Below are 16,170 nucleotides of genomic sequence, written 5' to 3' on the forward strand. Positions count from 1 at the left end.
ACACACACACACACACACACACATGCTGCACATACACACACACACACACACACACACACACACACACGCAATCACACACACACACACACACACACACACACACACACACACACACACACACACACACACACACACACACAGTTTCCACAGAGTTTATGGACCAGATGTATTATCCCCTGAATGGTGGGTCTGTCAAACACACAGTGTCACCCGGAAAAATGTGGTAGTGAGATTAGTAATGGTAAAGTAACACACAGCTTGCCTTAAGGAGTACTTCCAGTGCTGACCAGCAGGTGGCTATTACAGTATGTTTGTTCTTCTACCCTGAGGTGTCAGAAGGTCCAAAGATAACTTCATTGATTCCTCATTCATTTTAGCCTAGCCAGGTGTGTTGTCTTAACCCTAACCCTAACCCTAAGAGAGGGAATGTCTGTTCTAAGAATAGTATGGTAAAATACTTGAAACACTTTGGGTTGAATTGCCGCTCAGGGGACCAGTGCAACTGCACTGTTCAGGCTGTTGTATATGTGTTTGGGGATGTAAGTCGGGAAATGTGTTCTCTCCAGACACTCTGTGGGGGTCTGTTAATGTGATTCAGGAATAAAAACAATACGTTGCCATGGTGCTAACAGCAGGTTGCTGTAGCAGCTCATTATGGGATGGTGTCATGGCAGAGGAATGTTATTGTGTGTCTGAGAGGAGAGAGCTACCTTCAGCGTACAGGAGCAGGACACAGGGTTTATGCTCTGGAAGGAAGATTAAGCTTGAAGTCAGCCATATGAATTAGCAGAAGGATCTGTTACATGTTTTTATACCTGTGTAATTACTTCTGTGTCGACATGTTTTAGTAATTGCTTTGTAGTTGCATAGTAATAGAGATGAGTGGTGTTTGTTATTACACTGGAGGAATTAGAAAGGTTCCTCTTTGTAATTTCAGAAGCTAGTGTAATTAGAACATTATTACAGGTATTAGAACAACTACTGTTCTGAAATACAGTATCAATTCAGATTAAGGACAGCAGTTAGAGGAAGATACTCTCTGGCATGGCATTTGTACTAGTTATACGTAAAAACAGAGACATGTATTGATAATGGCACATGTTTTAATTTTCCCTTTTTATGCAAAAACAATAGGATATATAACACTTCACTACAACACATGTCACATGTCACATGTAACTACACCTCAGCAAAACAAAACGAAGAGGAATACCGCAAAACATTACAACAACAAAGCTCTTATGTTCTAATTTAATGTGCTCATTAACGTGTGTGTGTGTGTGTGTGTGTGTGTGTGTGTGTGTGTGTGTGTGTGTGTGTGTGTGTGTGTGTGTGCGCGCGTGTGCGTGTGCATGTATATATATTCTCTGCTTGTTTGTGTACTCTTCCTGGCTGTCAGATATTAAACTGCTATTACAGTTTTATTACTGTGTTAGGATTGTGTTGAGACTGGATCAACCTCCATACTGACTCTATATTGTGTTGTCTGAATGAAGGCCCTATAGTAGAGACTGATGTGAGACTCATCAGTGAGATACTATACTGAACCTAGGGGCTAAAGGGTCAGGGTAAAGGGTCAAGGGTCAGGGCTAGGGCCTATATGTAGATGTGGTGCAGCACTCTGAGACAGTGGACCCACTCGGGGGGCAGCTGATGGTATTCCATTTTGTTCCCATCCAGCCGTAAGATCTTCATCCTGGAGTAGGACAGAGGACCCACCTCCCGGCAGAAACTAGACACTTTAAACTCTGGAGGGAACACAGAGAACACACATGGGATTAAGCCCATTTCCTTATTTTTCAAAGAAGTCATAAAGTATGTCTGGAGTGTCTTGCCATAATATATTCCTTGAAATGGACACTCTAGGAGAGTGGTTCTCCCATGAACAGAAGCTGCTCTGTCACAGGCTCTGTCAGATGGTTTGCAGGTGCCTCAGTTAGAACAGGGGAAGAAACCGCAACACACTCACTCCCCTGCTTTCCCCCTATCCCAGCTTGGCTGCTCTCTGACGAGGGTCTTGGGGGGTCTGTCAGAAAGGAAGCTACCTCAGTAGCTGTCGGGGCGCTAGACGATGAGGTGTGTGTTTCGGGGGGGGAAGTACTCCCCCCCCACCCCCTCCCTCTCCCTTTCTGTCTCTCTCTCTGTCTCAAAATGGCACACAGGCACAGTCTGCTGGATCAAAGAACGGAAAGCAGGAAAACATTCCCTACGCTGGCTGGAACATTCCCTTTGGCCAGGACAACACTTCGGGACCTCTGACAGTGTTGTATGACTGTTTGTGAGCAACTATGTTAAGAGTGGTGTTACGGTATACTCTCCCTCATCTGCCTTTACATACACAAACACACACATGATCAATGGTCAAGAGTAATCATAGACTACTTCAGTCTACTAAACAGAACTAGTGAAGTAAAGATATGATGGGGATATTTGGAGATTGGGAGCACATTGGGAGCGAAAGTGAGGGACAGGGATATGAAGAGAGGAACAGAGCGTGCTTTTGATCTGACTCCCCTTGTCAATTCCTCACAGATCTTTTCAGACCAATCTCCTCTCCTCTCTTCAGCGCTAACCTACTTTCCCTCTCTCCAAATGCCTTTCTCCTTCCCTGCTCTCCCCTCGCCAGTCCAGCCTCTATCCAGCCCCAGCTTCAGCTCCAGCGCCAACCCCCTCCCCTTCCCTCCCTGAGCAGTGACCAGGGCTTGCAGTGCTGGGTGAAAGTGGGGGGCTCGTTTGTTTCCTCTACAGATTCTGTCACATTTTCCACATTTCCCCTCCTCCTCCCTTACAGCAGGGCTGAGGTGTTGGGTCTCTCCTGACAGTCTTACTGCATAAATCTGACAGCATGTAGACCTCATCAACTCTCTATATATATTGTGACTATGTGTGTGTGTGTGTGTGTGTGTGTGTGTGTGTGTGTGTGTGTGTGTGTGTGTGTGTGTGTGTGTGTGTGTGTGTGTGTGTGTGTGTTTGCGTGCATGGGTGCACGTGCATGTGTGTGTGGTTGGTCTTACCGTGTATGTGGTTGGCCTGCAGGTACAGATACTGCAGGGTTGTGGGCACAGTAGGGGTCATAGTGAGCTTGTTGAAGGAGAGGTCCAGCTCTACCAGGGAGGAGAGGTTGAGGGCCTGCTGGTGCACGTTAGGGCTCTTCAGACCACAGCGACTCAGATGCAGGAACTTCAGCTCCTTGAACCCCACCAGGCTCTCCTCCCCCAGCTCAGAGAGAGAGTTGTTGGACATGTACAGCTGCTGGATGGAGGTGGGGAGGTGACGGGGGAAGGTGGAGAACAGGTTCCCACTCAGATCCAACAGGTTCAGAGAGACCAGGCCTGAAGGGAGGAGGCAGGGGGACATAAGCATGATCAAAGCAGTTTTGTTTCTGTGAACTTATACTGTCTGTCTGTCTGTCTGTCTGTCTGTCTGTCTGTCTGTCTGTCTGTCTGTCTGTCTATGAATCCATCAACCTATCTATGCTACTGTACCTTTGAAGTCAACCTGTGTGATGGTGCTGAATCTGTTCCCCTGTAGCAGCAGCAGAGTGAGGTTCTGGAGGTTCTGGAAGGTTCCGGGGGAGATGGAGGTGATGTGGTTGCGGGCCAGTCTGAGCTGCCTGAGCCCACTGGGCAGACCCGGTGGCACCATAGTCAGATGGTTGTGGTTGGCAAAGAGGTAGCGCAGCCTGGTGAGGTTCTGTAACGCAGTTGAGTCCACTTTCTCACTCTGCAGCTGGTTATGGTCCAGTATGAGCCAGCGCAAGCCTGTTGCGTTGGCCAGGAGAGACGAGGGCAGGGACGAGATGTTGTTGCCCTAAGGAATAATTTATTGTCACAATGATGTTGTGTTAAAAGTATAACTTTGTGAAAGCTTATGGAGATTAATATTGCTGGTGATTGGCGTGTGTGTATGCTGTGTCTGCTGTGTCTGCTGTGTGTGTGTGTGTGTGTGTGTGTGTGTGTGTGTGTGTGTGTGTGTGTGTGTGTGTGTGTGTGTGTGTGTGTGTGTGTGTGCGTGCGTGTGCGTGTGCGTGTGCGTGTGCGTGTGCGTGTGCGTGTGGGTGTGGGTGTGGGTGTGGGTGTGGGTGCATGCGTGCATGCCTAAATGTATGCATTTGTGTGTGTTACCTGTAGAAATAGGTATTGCGTTCTGGCAGGTATGCTATCAGGTGCTTCTGCCAGTCCTCTGTGTTCACAGTACACAGCAGAGGGCCACTGTATGGGACAGTCACACTGATTGGGGCAGGCCTCAGGGTTGACCGCTCTATACCAGGCTGAGTCTATACGCCCCTTCAGACTCAGGACACTGGGTTCCCCTATGAAACGGTTGATCCACAGGGGTATGCCTCCATAGTCCAGGTCATTGCCTGTGGAGGCCCAGACAGGCCTGGATACACACAGGACCAGGGCCAGACCCACCACAGCAGACCATAGGAGAGCCATGGAGCTAGCTGCTAAAGCTAACCTTACCTGGGAATCAGACACATGGAGAGGAACATGTCATAAAAGCTATTGTTAGGTGAAAATAAATCCAGTTCACTATCAGTACCATTCTCATTTGGATACAGTCTCTACTCAGATCCACAGTACATAGCCTGGGTGGTCAGAACAGAACCAGATATCTGATATCATGTATTGTATTAATCCGCTCTGGGATTCGATACCGTGCTTACAAGACAACTCTGCAAACTTCTCAACTAGAAGCTATCTCGTTTGCTCTTTGGTCTCAGGAGGTTGACGTCACAGTAAAAGACAACTAGCAGAGACTCACTTGCCCCCCCCCCCCCCCCCCCCCCACCTCACATAACAGTTATGTAATTAGGCAGCAGATTTGACTCATGATTCTGCCCTCATACAGTTGGCTGCAGTGGTTAGCAGCACACAAACATCTGTGTGTGAGAGGGAGGGGAATGTGTCTCTGTGTTTTTCCACATGCACAGCTGGAACCTGTTATAGTTCTGCACACACGTGCGCACACGGCATGCACATGCGCAGGCAAACTAATAACGTAGAGTAGCCTCCCAGGATTCTCTTAATCCAGTACTTACTGTAACGATACAGTACTTGATCACTTCTATAACACCTGATCATTTTAGGGAAGCATGCACTATACGGTATGCCCTGATACTGTAGGCACAGTAATGGCATGAAGTATGTTGTGACTAAGCCGGATTGTACTGAACGTATTTATGATAAGATGCCTTGTAAAGGTTTGTCTTACTGTACAGGTTTGTAATTATTAATCTGTATGAATCACAGAAATGTTGCACTTTCCAGGCTTCAAAATGCACAACACCCACTCAAACATTGGACACATTGAGATGACACAGACAGAGAAATACATAAGATTGAACAAACACACATACCTGTTCTGGCTGTGGAGCAAGAGTACTGGATAGGGTTTGGGGTTGTTTGGGGTTCCTGAGGTGGTGTGATTCCTTGGTTCAGTCGTGGCGCTCCATGGTGTGTGTGTGTGTGTGTGTGTCTGTGTGTGTGTGTGTGTGTGTGTGTGTGTGTGTGTGTGTGTGTGTGTGTGGCTGTGTTTGTGTTTGTGTGTGTGTGTACGTGTGTAAGAAATGTGTGTGTGGGTTCAAGCTACTGTACCTGCAGTGTTTACCCACTGTCTGATGCATTCCTTTGCTGTACACAGCCCAGGGCCCAGACCTCCTCCATATACTCTTCTCTCGCTCACTCCCTCTCTCCCTCTCCCTCTCTCTCCCTTGCTTCCTCTTTCCACCCAGACTCACAGCCTATGGTAAGTGCCGAACCAGCAGCATTTGGTGGAAACAAGAGACAGTAAGGTAAAGACGGAGAGAGGGAAACTACTGAGAGTTATCAAAGGAGGGGAACAGGGTGTAAATTAGGATCATGTGAAGCTTTTATTGACTGCAGTAAGGGTGTTGCCAGGGCACGTGTTTAGACTACTTCCCTCAGTATGGTTCTGTTCAATACAAATGCAGCCATATTTAAACCATGACATCACAACTCCCTGCTCAGCAGACCTGAAACACTCACTGTTACCTGTAATCTGGAGTAAAGATGATGCCCATACTGGGGTGCACACTATCAGTGAATAAACTGATGCTCAGACTCTGTTGTTATGATTGAAGACTTCCACTATAAGGCTCTGGTGTGTGTGTGTGTGTGTGTGTGTGTGTGTGTGTGTGTGTGTGTGTGTGTGTGTGTGTGTGTGTGTGTGTGTGTGTGTGTGTGTGTGTGTGTGTGTGTGTGTGTGTGTGTGTGTGTGTGTATTCACGTCCTGGCCAGGACAGCACAAAGTGCAGCTGGAAAGTTCCTGGGGAGCCAAAGAGACCACTGTGTATGCTGCACACTTGTGTGTGTGTACTTTGTGTGTGTGTGTGTCTTTGTGTGTGTTCATGCATGCATCCCAGCTGAGCATAGTGGAAAGATTCCAGAGTCCTCCCAGTGTTACTGCTGGAGATTAGGCAGGGGGTGAGGGGGTGTGGGTTAGAGAGGGAGGGGACAACACAGAGATTACTGATGAGAACACGGGTGGAGCGCCCCCTAGCACAAACAGACGGTCTAACACCCAGTACACAGTTTAGCCCTGTTCTCTCTCACCCTGCTCCTTCTCAGTCCTTTCTGCTCAAATTTACCCAAACCATTACATCTGTTAATATGCTCAAGAGTCCAGAGGGATCTGTCCCCCTTTGAGGTTGAAGTATTCTAGTCAGAGCTAAAACAGGAGTGATGATCAGAGTAGAGATGAGGGGATGAATACATCGAACCCCAAACGTATAATTAATAATGAATGGATTTACCAGGGGAGGAAGTGGGGCAATATGCTGAGAATAGTATATGTAAGGGACAGCTCTGAGTCCATGTCATGTATAGTATTCATGGTGTGTGGTGTGTGAATACTTTCCCCAACCTCAGTGTCATTCAGGGGCACCACAGGGGTGTATTCAGGGGCCTTCTCTTTATGGAGCTGCTCATTATAGACCTAACATTTATACCACCCAGGTTAGCCATGATCACTTCCATACAATATGTGAAGATAATACAATGGTTTGCCTGGATCTCTAATCACCTCTTAAAGGGATACAATAACCCTAACCCTAACCCTAACCCTAACCCGAAGATCATCAAATATTTTAAAGGGATTCTGAAATTGGGAACGTACGCCAATGTAGTATGTATGTGATTGGTGTGTGTAAATATGGGTGTTTTGTTTGTCGACATTGCATGAATTTATGCCCCCATTGATAGCACTTTAATACTAGCAATTTATTGAATGTGTTTGTGATTGATGTGTGTAAATATGGGTGTTTTGTTTGTCAATATTGCATAAATGTATGCCCCCATTGATAGCACTTTATACTAGCATTTATTGAATTATAATGGGCGTATGGTCCCTCCAACAAGTTCGTTGAACATGGAATCAGGAATCGAAAAAGATATCCTTTCTCTAGATCGTTCCTCAAAGATTAGCCACATCCTGGAGACTCAATGTCGTGGAAGGTGACACTGATGCCACTGTTGGTTAAATTACACTACTTCTAATTACCTATTTGAGGAAGAAGGTGTATAGGAGAACTTATGTGCCTGTGCTTCCTGCTCACCCTTTTGGGTGGCAGTAAACCCTAACCCTAACCCTAACCCTAAAACCCTAAAACCCTAAAACCCTAAAACCCTAAAACCCTAACCCTCAAAAGCTGCATCCAAAGATCTAAAGAAGCAAGATACGCCCATAAAAACTGTTTGAGGTAGGTGACTATATCAAATCCAAGTGCAAAACAACTATAAGATGTAAATGGAGTGGAGCATCGCTTTAGCTAAGTAAGAGCACTGCCATTTTTGCAAAACAATGATGCAAACTGAAAGTGACACACAACAAGAAGTACTGATTTGCGTTTGTCTCAGCAATCTCATAGCAGTTGCCCCAGTCTTATAATTGAGTTGAACAGTTCCACAATAACAAAAACATTATTTAATGGCTATTTCATTTATAACAGAATGAGTAAGCCTCAATTAATTTGTCAGGATGGAATACCTTGTTTCCAAAACATTGACTGAGGTCTCAGGAGCTGGGACAGAGTGTTCGGAGGGATAGGTAGGCTAGCACATACCAGACAGGCTGGGGCTCCTGCCTCCTGCCTGCCTGCCACAGACTGCCTGATGGCTTTTCCATAAACACAAGGAAATGAGGAAACCTTCCCTCCATCCTTCGCTGGCAAGGCTCTCTCTGCTCCAGAATAACACCTTCCACTGTGAGGTGATACAAGTGAACCACTAAAAAAAATCCCGTCACCCAAATATATCAACATGCACACATTACTATTCGCTCTTCATGAGTACGGCAGCCTCAGAGCAACTATGCAAAATTCAGCATTGAAATGTTGCAGTAGGGCTCATCTTGAGAGAGATTTGACTCATACAGTACTGTATGTGTGTGCAGTACCAATGAGGCAGGACTGCTGATGGTTGCTGGAGGTAGAGCAGAAAGTCATATACTGAAGTGATAGTAACAGTAGCAGGCTGTGCAGGGGTTAACTCATGGCTGTCTGCCTAGTCTGAATTAAAACCTCTCTATCTCTCTCTCTCTCTTTCTCTCTGGTCCGGGCAGACATACCACTGTCTCGACTACCATGTGGTACCTATTCTCTGCTATATCCCTCTAATGTGCCCCTTCACTCTCCCACCCAACTCCCAACTCCCCCTGTCAACTACCCCATATTCCCCCACTGTCTCCTTACTCCCCCACTCTGTCCCACATCTAGATCTCATATACCACACTCTCCCTCACAAAACTCATTACTCCCCCAACTGCCTATATCTGGCCTACCAGCTGAGTTCCACTCTTCCCCTGTCTGTCGGAGAGATCACAGGGGTCACAGTCTGGCTCAGCTGCAAATTGTTCCATAACACCAAGATAAGGTGGGGAAGGTTGGGGGTATTTATTTATATATTAGTCTGTATCTGCAACAGTGGATTTGTGGTTTGCACAGCTTAATGTTCATGAAACCAGTTTGAGATTACTTTTGCTTTATGACATGGTGCATTATCATGCTGGAAGTAGCCATTAGAAGATGGGTAAATTGTGGCCATGAAGGGATGCACATGGTCAGCAACAATACTCAAATAGGCTGTGGCATTCAAGCGATGATTGATTGGTATTAACAGGCCCAAAGTCTGCCAAGAAAACATTCCCCACACCATTACACCCCCTCTACCATGAGAAGGTGTACAGGTGTTCCTAATAAAGTGTTCGGTGAGTGTATATCTCTATTCAGTTTGTTTTTCAGTTTTAGATTAATGGTGGTAAATCTTTCCAGTGTAGTGGTCAGTCAGAGAGGTTTCACTGCTCTCCACATTTACAGGTGATGAGGTGATATATCAACACAGGCAGACAGACTGAAAGACAGAGCAAATAATAGTCCGCCTTTGATGTACTATCAAGACACATGGATGTGCTTGATTTTCATTTATTTTGGGGAGATTTCAAAGATACTTCCAGATCTGCTTCTCTCATGAACTGGCTCGCCGAAAGAGGACCCTCCCTAATATATGGTTATATAAGCACTGGGCTATGGGATAGCTGATGTCCCATCCATATGCTTCCTGTATTGTCTCCTTCCTATAGGGGTGTTGCTTTAGATGAGTTAGTGTCATACACTCTGGACATTCCCTCTCACTGGGCCTAGAGGGCGCCATTTCACCAGACACCAATCTGCTCCATTGAGGAATTCTTGCGTCCTCCTCCATACCCTTCACAGCAAAGTTACACTTAAAACCTTCTCTGTTCTAATCATTCTATTTCAATGATGAGGCTCTCCATCATATTTGTACATTAGTGGTTTACGTGGTTACACTGGAAAACATGTTTACACTGCTTTGATCAGAATGAGAAAATTATGAGAGACATGTGGCTTAATCAATAACATGTGTGTGTGTGTGTGTGTGTGTGTGTGTGTGTGTGTGTGTGTGTGTGTGTGTGTGTGTGTGTGTGTGTGTGTGTGGGACATGGTTCAGACTCACTGGGCCACACTTCCTGATGATGTGTGAGATGTTTGAGCTTGTGTTCTTGACTATGCACTCTTGTGCTCTATTCTGTAGATTCTATACTCTACCTTACTTTCTAAATGCAAGCTGCATACGGTAGAAGAGAGCCTACTGACTCTGCAGCAGTGGCCCTCTGAGTGAACAGGGGGGAGCAGGAGAAGGGGGGAGCAGGCGAAAGGGGGAGAAGGGGGGAGCAGGAGAATGGTGGAGCAGGAGAAGGGGGGAGCAGGAGAAGGGCGGAGCAGGAGAAGGGGGGAGCAGGAGAAGGGGGAGCAGGAGAAGGGGGGAGAAGGGGGAGCAGGAGAAGGGGAGAGAAGGGGGGAGCAGGAGACATTCCCAGCATTGTAACATGCAGAGTCTCATTGCTTTCAGCTGAGCATAGAGGAAGTGTATTCATGAAGACATGAACGCAATCTTAGGCACTCTCATTTTGGGACTTTTAAATGAATGATACTGTATATAGCCATTGATTCTTGAAGAATATAACTTATTAATGCCCTTGAGCCCCGTTCAACTGTCTTACGTCATCAGAATCCAAAGCTTGTTTTACTCCATTGTTTGTAAACAGTGTAATTGTAACGTAATTACATGTATAGCCTCAAAACATGATTTTTGATCTCGTGGATGGTCAATCCTTGCATCCACAGCTCATACTATGCATTTGAGAGTGGTAACATTTATCCAGCCCCTTACCTCAGCTGCTTACCCAAAAGAGTGGCAGGGTGACCGCTTTGTTGTTGTTAGAATCCTAGATTGCCCCTTTAACAGGGCATGTTGGTTTTGTGATGTGCGACGGATTCTGGCAGTATCCCTACCTCTGTAGCCCCACTGGAACTGATATAACCATGATGACACCATAGTGTTTACATATTCTGGTGTGTGTGTGTGTGTGTGTGTGTGTGTGTGTGTGTGTGTGTGTGTGTGTGTGTGTGTGTGTGTGTGTGTGTGTGTGCGTGATCAGGAGACATCTGCTTTGCATTGCGAGGTCCATACTGCACCCTCTGGCTCTCTGGCTCAGGTTACCTAGAGGAGCCACTCTGTCCAGGGACCTCAAAGAAGAAACCTATTTTGTTAGTTTTGTGCCCGTGTGTGTGTGTGTGTGTGTGTGTGTGTTTCTAGGTGAATGTTTCTTCTGAATTGTCTGTATGGAGAGGTTGACAGGCCCTGAGTGTCGTTGAGGTTCGTTGAGGATTGAGTGTCGTTGAGGTTTATTTCCTCCTTGATAGAGTCATTGGGCTGGTTCTGGACTCTAGTCTGTATTCTCGCCACATCTCGGAGAAAGTGCACCCTCAACAGAGAGCATTATCAGAGACAAACAGGTTTGAATACTGATCATTTGTCTCAGCCCAGAGCATTGGTCTCTGCTTTGGTATGTGTCACACAGAGTCTCTGTAGGTCAACCATGTTGAAAGATTTAACAAGGACATAGTGGGAGAGTGAAACTTAGTTGTTTAACAGACAGGAAAAACCTAACTGCCACCAAGCGCCTCATAAAGCGGTAATTTAAGACTAAGGGCTATATTTTAACGGTGTAAAAACCAGCCTTAGCGCTGGTCGGGGGCGCTGGCGGTAGCGATTACAGTGTGTGTAATGGAATATTACTTTTCAAAGACAGATTTTTCAGCGCACATGATGGCGCTTGACCTGCTTATTATCATGAACACGCCTGGATTTACCGTTACTTCACCCACCAGGCGAGTGCAGGCGAGACAGCAATACAGTGCAGTGGTGTTTTCACCAGTTACCGCCGACACAAATTGCCAATATGCCTGGGGGAGAGGTGGTGAGGAGTGTGATTTGGGGTCTTGTTTGGTTGTGTGTGTGTGTGTGTGTGTGTGTCAGTGTGTGTGTTTGTGTGTGTTTGGCTGTATATATGACAGGGGAGGCTGCCAATGGATTACAATGAGCCCTTCTTTCAATTTCTACCTCCACCAGCCTCCCCTGCTACAGTATGTAGACATTTGATATTCTGGCCTGTTGGTTAAAGAAAACATGTTTTCAAACTCTTGCAGATTTAAAGAAACACTTTATTCTTCTGTTGGTACTCCATGTCTGGCAGCAGGTCTTCTATTAGGGCCACATGGCTCTGAGATGGTTCCTCTCAATGGGAGGAACAAACCATCTGGACAGCTATATACTAAGGACCCCTCCATAATGGTGATCTCACTGAGATCAAAACAACAGTTATAAAACTTCATGAGACAAAGATTCTCTGTTCGGACTGGCCGGTCCTTATTCCAGAGACAAACACATTCCTGGACATTTGGAAGGAACAGGGATATGTAATGGTATATGTGGTCCGAATGGGTTTTTATAAAGACTGAGAATTTCACTCTGGAACTGGACCTCTGTCAGGATTAGTAGGTGATGGAATAACAGAGTGTTGGAAGGAGACATTGGACATTCTTTAGAAGAATTCACAGCCTCAGCCAAAGGTTCCAGAACTCCTGATCTCTTGACCTTCTAAACGAATCTAAGCACCATTCGCAAGCTTAGGCCAGTGATTCTGCCTCCTCCAGCCTCCCCTGGCTTAAGCCTCCACCTTTGAAGTGCTGATCGGCAGAGAATTGATTCCTCTCACTCTAAATTAAAACCGATGCAACAGAAACACGCACACACGCACATACACACATGCACACACACACGCACACACACACACACACACACACACACACACACACACACACACACACACACACACACACACACAAATCGCAGCTTTCATCTGTCCCAGACATAAACACAAAGCAAACAGCCTCTGACCTTAACCCACAGAGGGATCTGCCTGTCTGCTTTACCCCACAGGGGTTCAGTGTCTGGTCTGAGTTACAGCAGAGGGAATAGAGGTGGTTAACTCTAATCACCTGAACCTTGACCCTGCCAGGGCTCCCTGCAGGACACTGATCACTCAGCTGAGAACTCTCTGATGCCAACATGATATATCAAGAGTCCCTCTTTGGCTGTAGTTGGAGAGGAAGGGAAAACGTGTTGAAAAGGACTTCTATAAGAGCATTATCAGATGGTTCAAAATGAGGCAATTTATTTGTTGGTCACATGGGCATCACAGATGAGGAATATGATTGGTGGATCCCTGCCCAGTGGGCTGGGTTAGACTCCTACCCATCCCTGTCCTAAATCAGAGTGGAACTCAGAGGGTCCGAGCCCCACATGGCCCCGGAGATAAAGACTCCCAGAGAGACAGGAAGGAATGTAAAGTGTTTCCTCATGCTGCAGAGACAAACTACAGCCCACAGGCCCCACAATATGTTGCTTTGTCTTTTAGTCCCTCATAGACTATGTTGTCCTTCCTATTTCAGTTACTGTAAATGCAATCCCAAACTAGATAATAAATACCTAAGGTCCCCCCTTCCTAATCATGAAACCCCAGGCTCCCTGCAGTTGCAGTGTGGGCATCAGGTTCTGCATCCTCCCTCAGTGCTGCTATAAAACCTGTTAATAGTCTGACATTAGGCCCTCAGCCAAGCCTCTAACTACATCATTGGGGGGCCAGTTTATATCAACCTTTGTACACAGCACAGTCTAACTCTGCCTTACAGATTTCCCACTCAGATAGCATAGCATTAGAGAGGCCCAGTCTAAATCAGTCTGTGGCTGGCTTCATCACCTGTGGCCTCTCTGAAGGGCAGTGGCTTGGAGCACTATTTTCAGTTACTCCAATGCATTGTATATAAGTTACTATGTATGTGCACATACATGGCCACAAATTATAGTGAATGTGTACTGTCCATTCATACATGTATGTATATATGTATACATAAGTGCCCACAAATGATGGCGTATGATGCCAAACGAAGAAGCTGGCAGACCACAGGGGAATGGGTGTGTAGTCAAATGTGTCGTCAAATCTAATGTGGTAAAGATGTCAGTAACTCTCTCTCTCTCTCTCCCTCTCTCTCCCCTTCCCTTTTCTGTTGTACATGCTGTTCCATAGAAGAGACTCGTCACTCCCTTATTTGTTCCATTTGGACTTGAGAGGAAATCAGAAAATCTGGGTCTGATTCTGACCTTGGCTCCCTTATCTCCCTGTGCTAGTCCCTCTGTACTCCTTATCTGGAGGTGGCTGGCCTTCCTCACCTCCACACAGTAAAGCTAAGAGGGGGATCCCATGAGCGAGAGAGTCTGAAAGAGAGAAAGGGAGAGAGAGAGAGAGAGAGAGAGCGAGAGAGAGAGAGAGAGAGAGAGAGAGAAGGAAGGACATACAGTGGGGAGGGAGAGGGAGATTAGAAGAGGCAGGCAAACAAGAGAAAGCAATAGAGCAAAAGAGAGCTCAGTAAAACCTTGAACCAACTGATAGTGAGGGCCATAACAGATGCTGTCATTTAACAAGACATAAGTAAAGATAGAAGGCTGGTCGCTGCCTGCTTCTCCTTCACTCCCCAACATCAGAGTTTAGACTGGCTACTGAACTGTAGGTAGCTGTGGGTGAGACAGGTCCTGGAGCAGTGAGGGGTGAGGGTAGTGTGAGCTGGGGTTGAGACAGGTCCTGGAGCAGTGAGGGTCGTGTGAGCTGGGGGTGAGACAGGTCCTGGAGCAGTGAGGGGTGAGGGTAGTGTGAGCTGGGGGTGAGACAGGTCCTGGAGCAGTGAGGGGAGAGGGTAGTCTGAGCTGGGGGTGAGACAGGTCCTGGAGCAGTGAGGGGTGAGGGTAGTGTGAGCTGGGGGTGAGACAGGTCCTGGAGCAGTGAGGGGTGAGGGTAGTGTGAGCTGGGGGTGAGACAGGTCCTGGAGCAGTGAGGGGTGAGGGTAGTGTGAGCTGGGGGTGAGACAGCCTCATGGTTTGGGGGATAAGGCAGGTCTGTGGCCCACAACAACCTTCTCTTTTCCCCTTAATGACAAGAACAGTCCTACAGTAAGAGGAGAGGGGGAGCAGGGCTTAACACTGAGAGGGAACAGAGGGTTTCAACTCTGGGAGGAAACGGGGGGGCTGAGCTGAGGGGTTCAACGTGCTCCACAGATGGGAGCAATCCTGTGCAGCCACCCCACTCCACAGCACTCACTCTTGGGGGAGAGCGAGGCTACAGGATGGGGTCTAGGGGAGGGTGGGATGGGATGGGGTGGAGGGAGGGAGAGTCAGCAGAGCTGGGGCACGGCTGAGTACTAATGGAAAGGGGTGAAAAAGGGAAACAGGAGGGGGTGGAAAGAAAAAAGGCAGGGAGGGGTAAAGGGGGGTGGAGAGGAGGAAGGCAGGCAGGGGGGACAGAGGGGTGGAGAGGGGGATGGAGAAGAGGAAGGCAAGCAGGGAGAGAAAGGTTTTCACAAAGTCTTTGGCATAGTCCATCTCAGTCCTACACAGCCTCTTAGAGAGAGGGGAAGAGGAGGGACTGTCTCTCACTGTTTAGGTAGGTGTGAATGTGTGTGTGTGTGTGTGTGTGTGTGTGTGTGTGTGTGTGTGTGTGTGTGTGTGTGTGTGTGTGTGTGTGTGTGTGTGTGTGTTAGGGTGTGTTGTGTGATATCATACAGCAACCAAATCTTGTAGGAAATGGGTAAAAACAGAAGATAGGCTCACATGTTTGTTTTCTTTATTGGACATTTTTCATGTGCATCAAAGGATACTTGTTCAACATTTCCTCATGCAGTTTGGCAGTGGTGGGATATGCCTACAAAGCCGACATTCATGGATTTATTTTTCTTTTCTTTTTTTATATTTCCTCTCTGGAGTCCCCATGGATCAAGAACGTTAAAGTTTTCCTGCATTAATATACACATAGCCTATAGTCTGTCATGCCTATACAGAACATTCAGCTGCACCTTTTTGATTGGTTACATAACCATGTTTTGGTGGCATTGCAGCTGGTTTGGTGGGTGCAATTTTTTGGGGGGGGAAAGGAACATTTCTTCAGGGTTTCTAAAGGGGCAACTGAACCTATGATGTTTGATGTTGTTATTCTGGTAAATTTTCTGCCCATTTTGTGACCAAGAGTGAAAAGTGAAAGTGCCTTTCTTGTCAGTTTCTGTAATTTATTTTTCTATTAAACGTCAATTGATATTTGTTTAATATCACAAAGATCAGAGCTTTAGAAAAAGGTTCCTGTTGAAGTGTACTCGAAATGTACTTGAAATGGGCAACCTAAAAATTCATACCTGTGTAGAGTTGATACCATTCTCTATTCAGCACAGTAATGTCTGCTCTA

The 16,170-nt window shown here is 46.6% G+C and overlaps 1 protein-coding gene across 1 annotated transcript; it reads right to left on the reverse strand.

Annotated features, from left to right (window-relative positions):
- Positions 1-1,596: 1,596 nt before the first annotated feature.
- LOC310803643 (lumican) lies at positions 1,597-16,140 on the reverse strand (the record flags this gene model as incomplete). Its single annotated transcript, XM_083668497.1, has 7 exons — positions 1,597-1,748; positions 3,015-3,332; positions 3,486-3,810; positions 4,125-4,466; positions 14,046-14,129; positions 14,443-14,761; positions 16,121-16,140. The coding sequence occupies 7 exons, from the start codon at positions 16,138-16,140 to the stop codon at positions 1,597-1,599; spliced, it is 1,560 nt and encodes a 519-aa protein (XP_083524623.1).
- Positions 16,141-16,170: the final 30 nt, after the last annotated feature.

Source organism: Argentina silus (genome assembly GCF_951799395.1).
Source record: "Argentina silus genome assembly, chromosome: 4".
In the NCBI taxonomy this organism is placed as follows: Eukaryota; Metazoa; Chordata; class Actinopteri; order Argentiniformes; family Argentinidae; genus Argentina; species Argentina silus.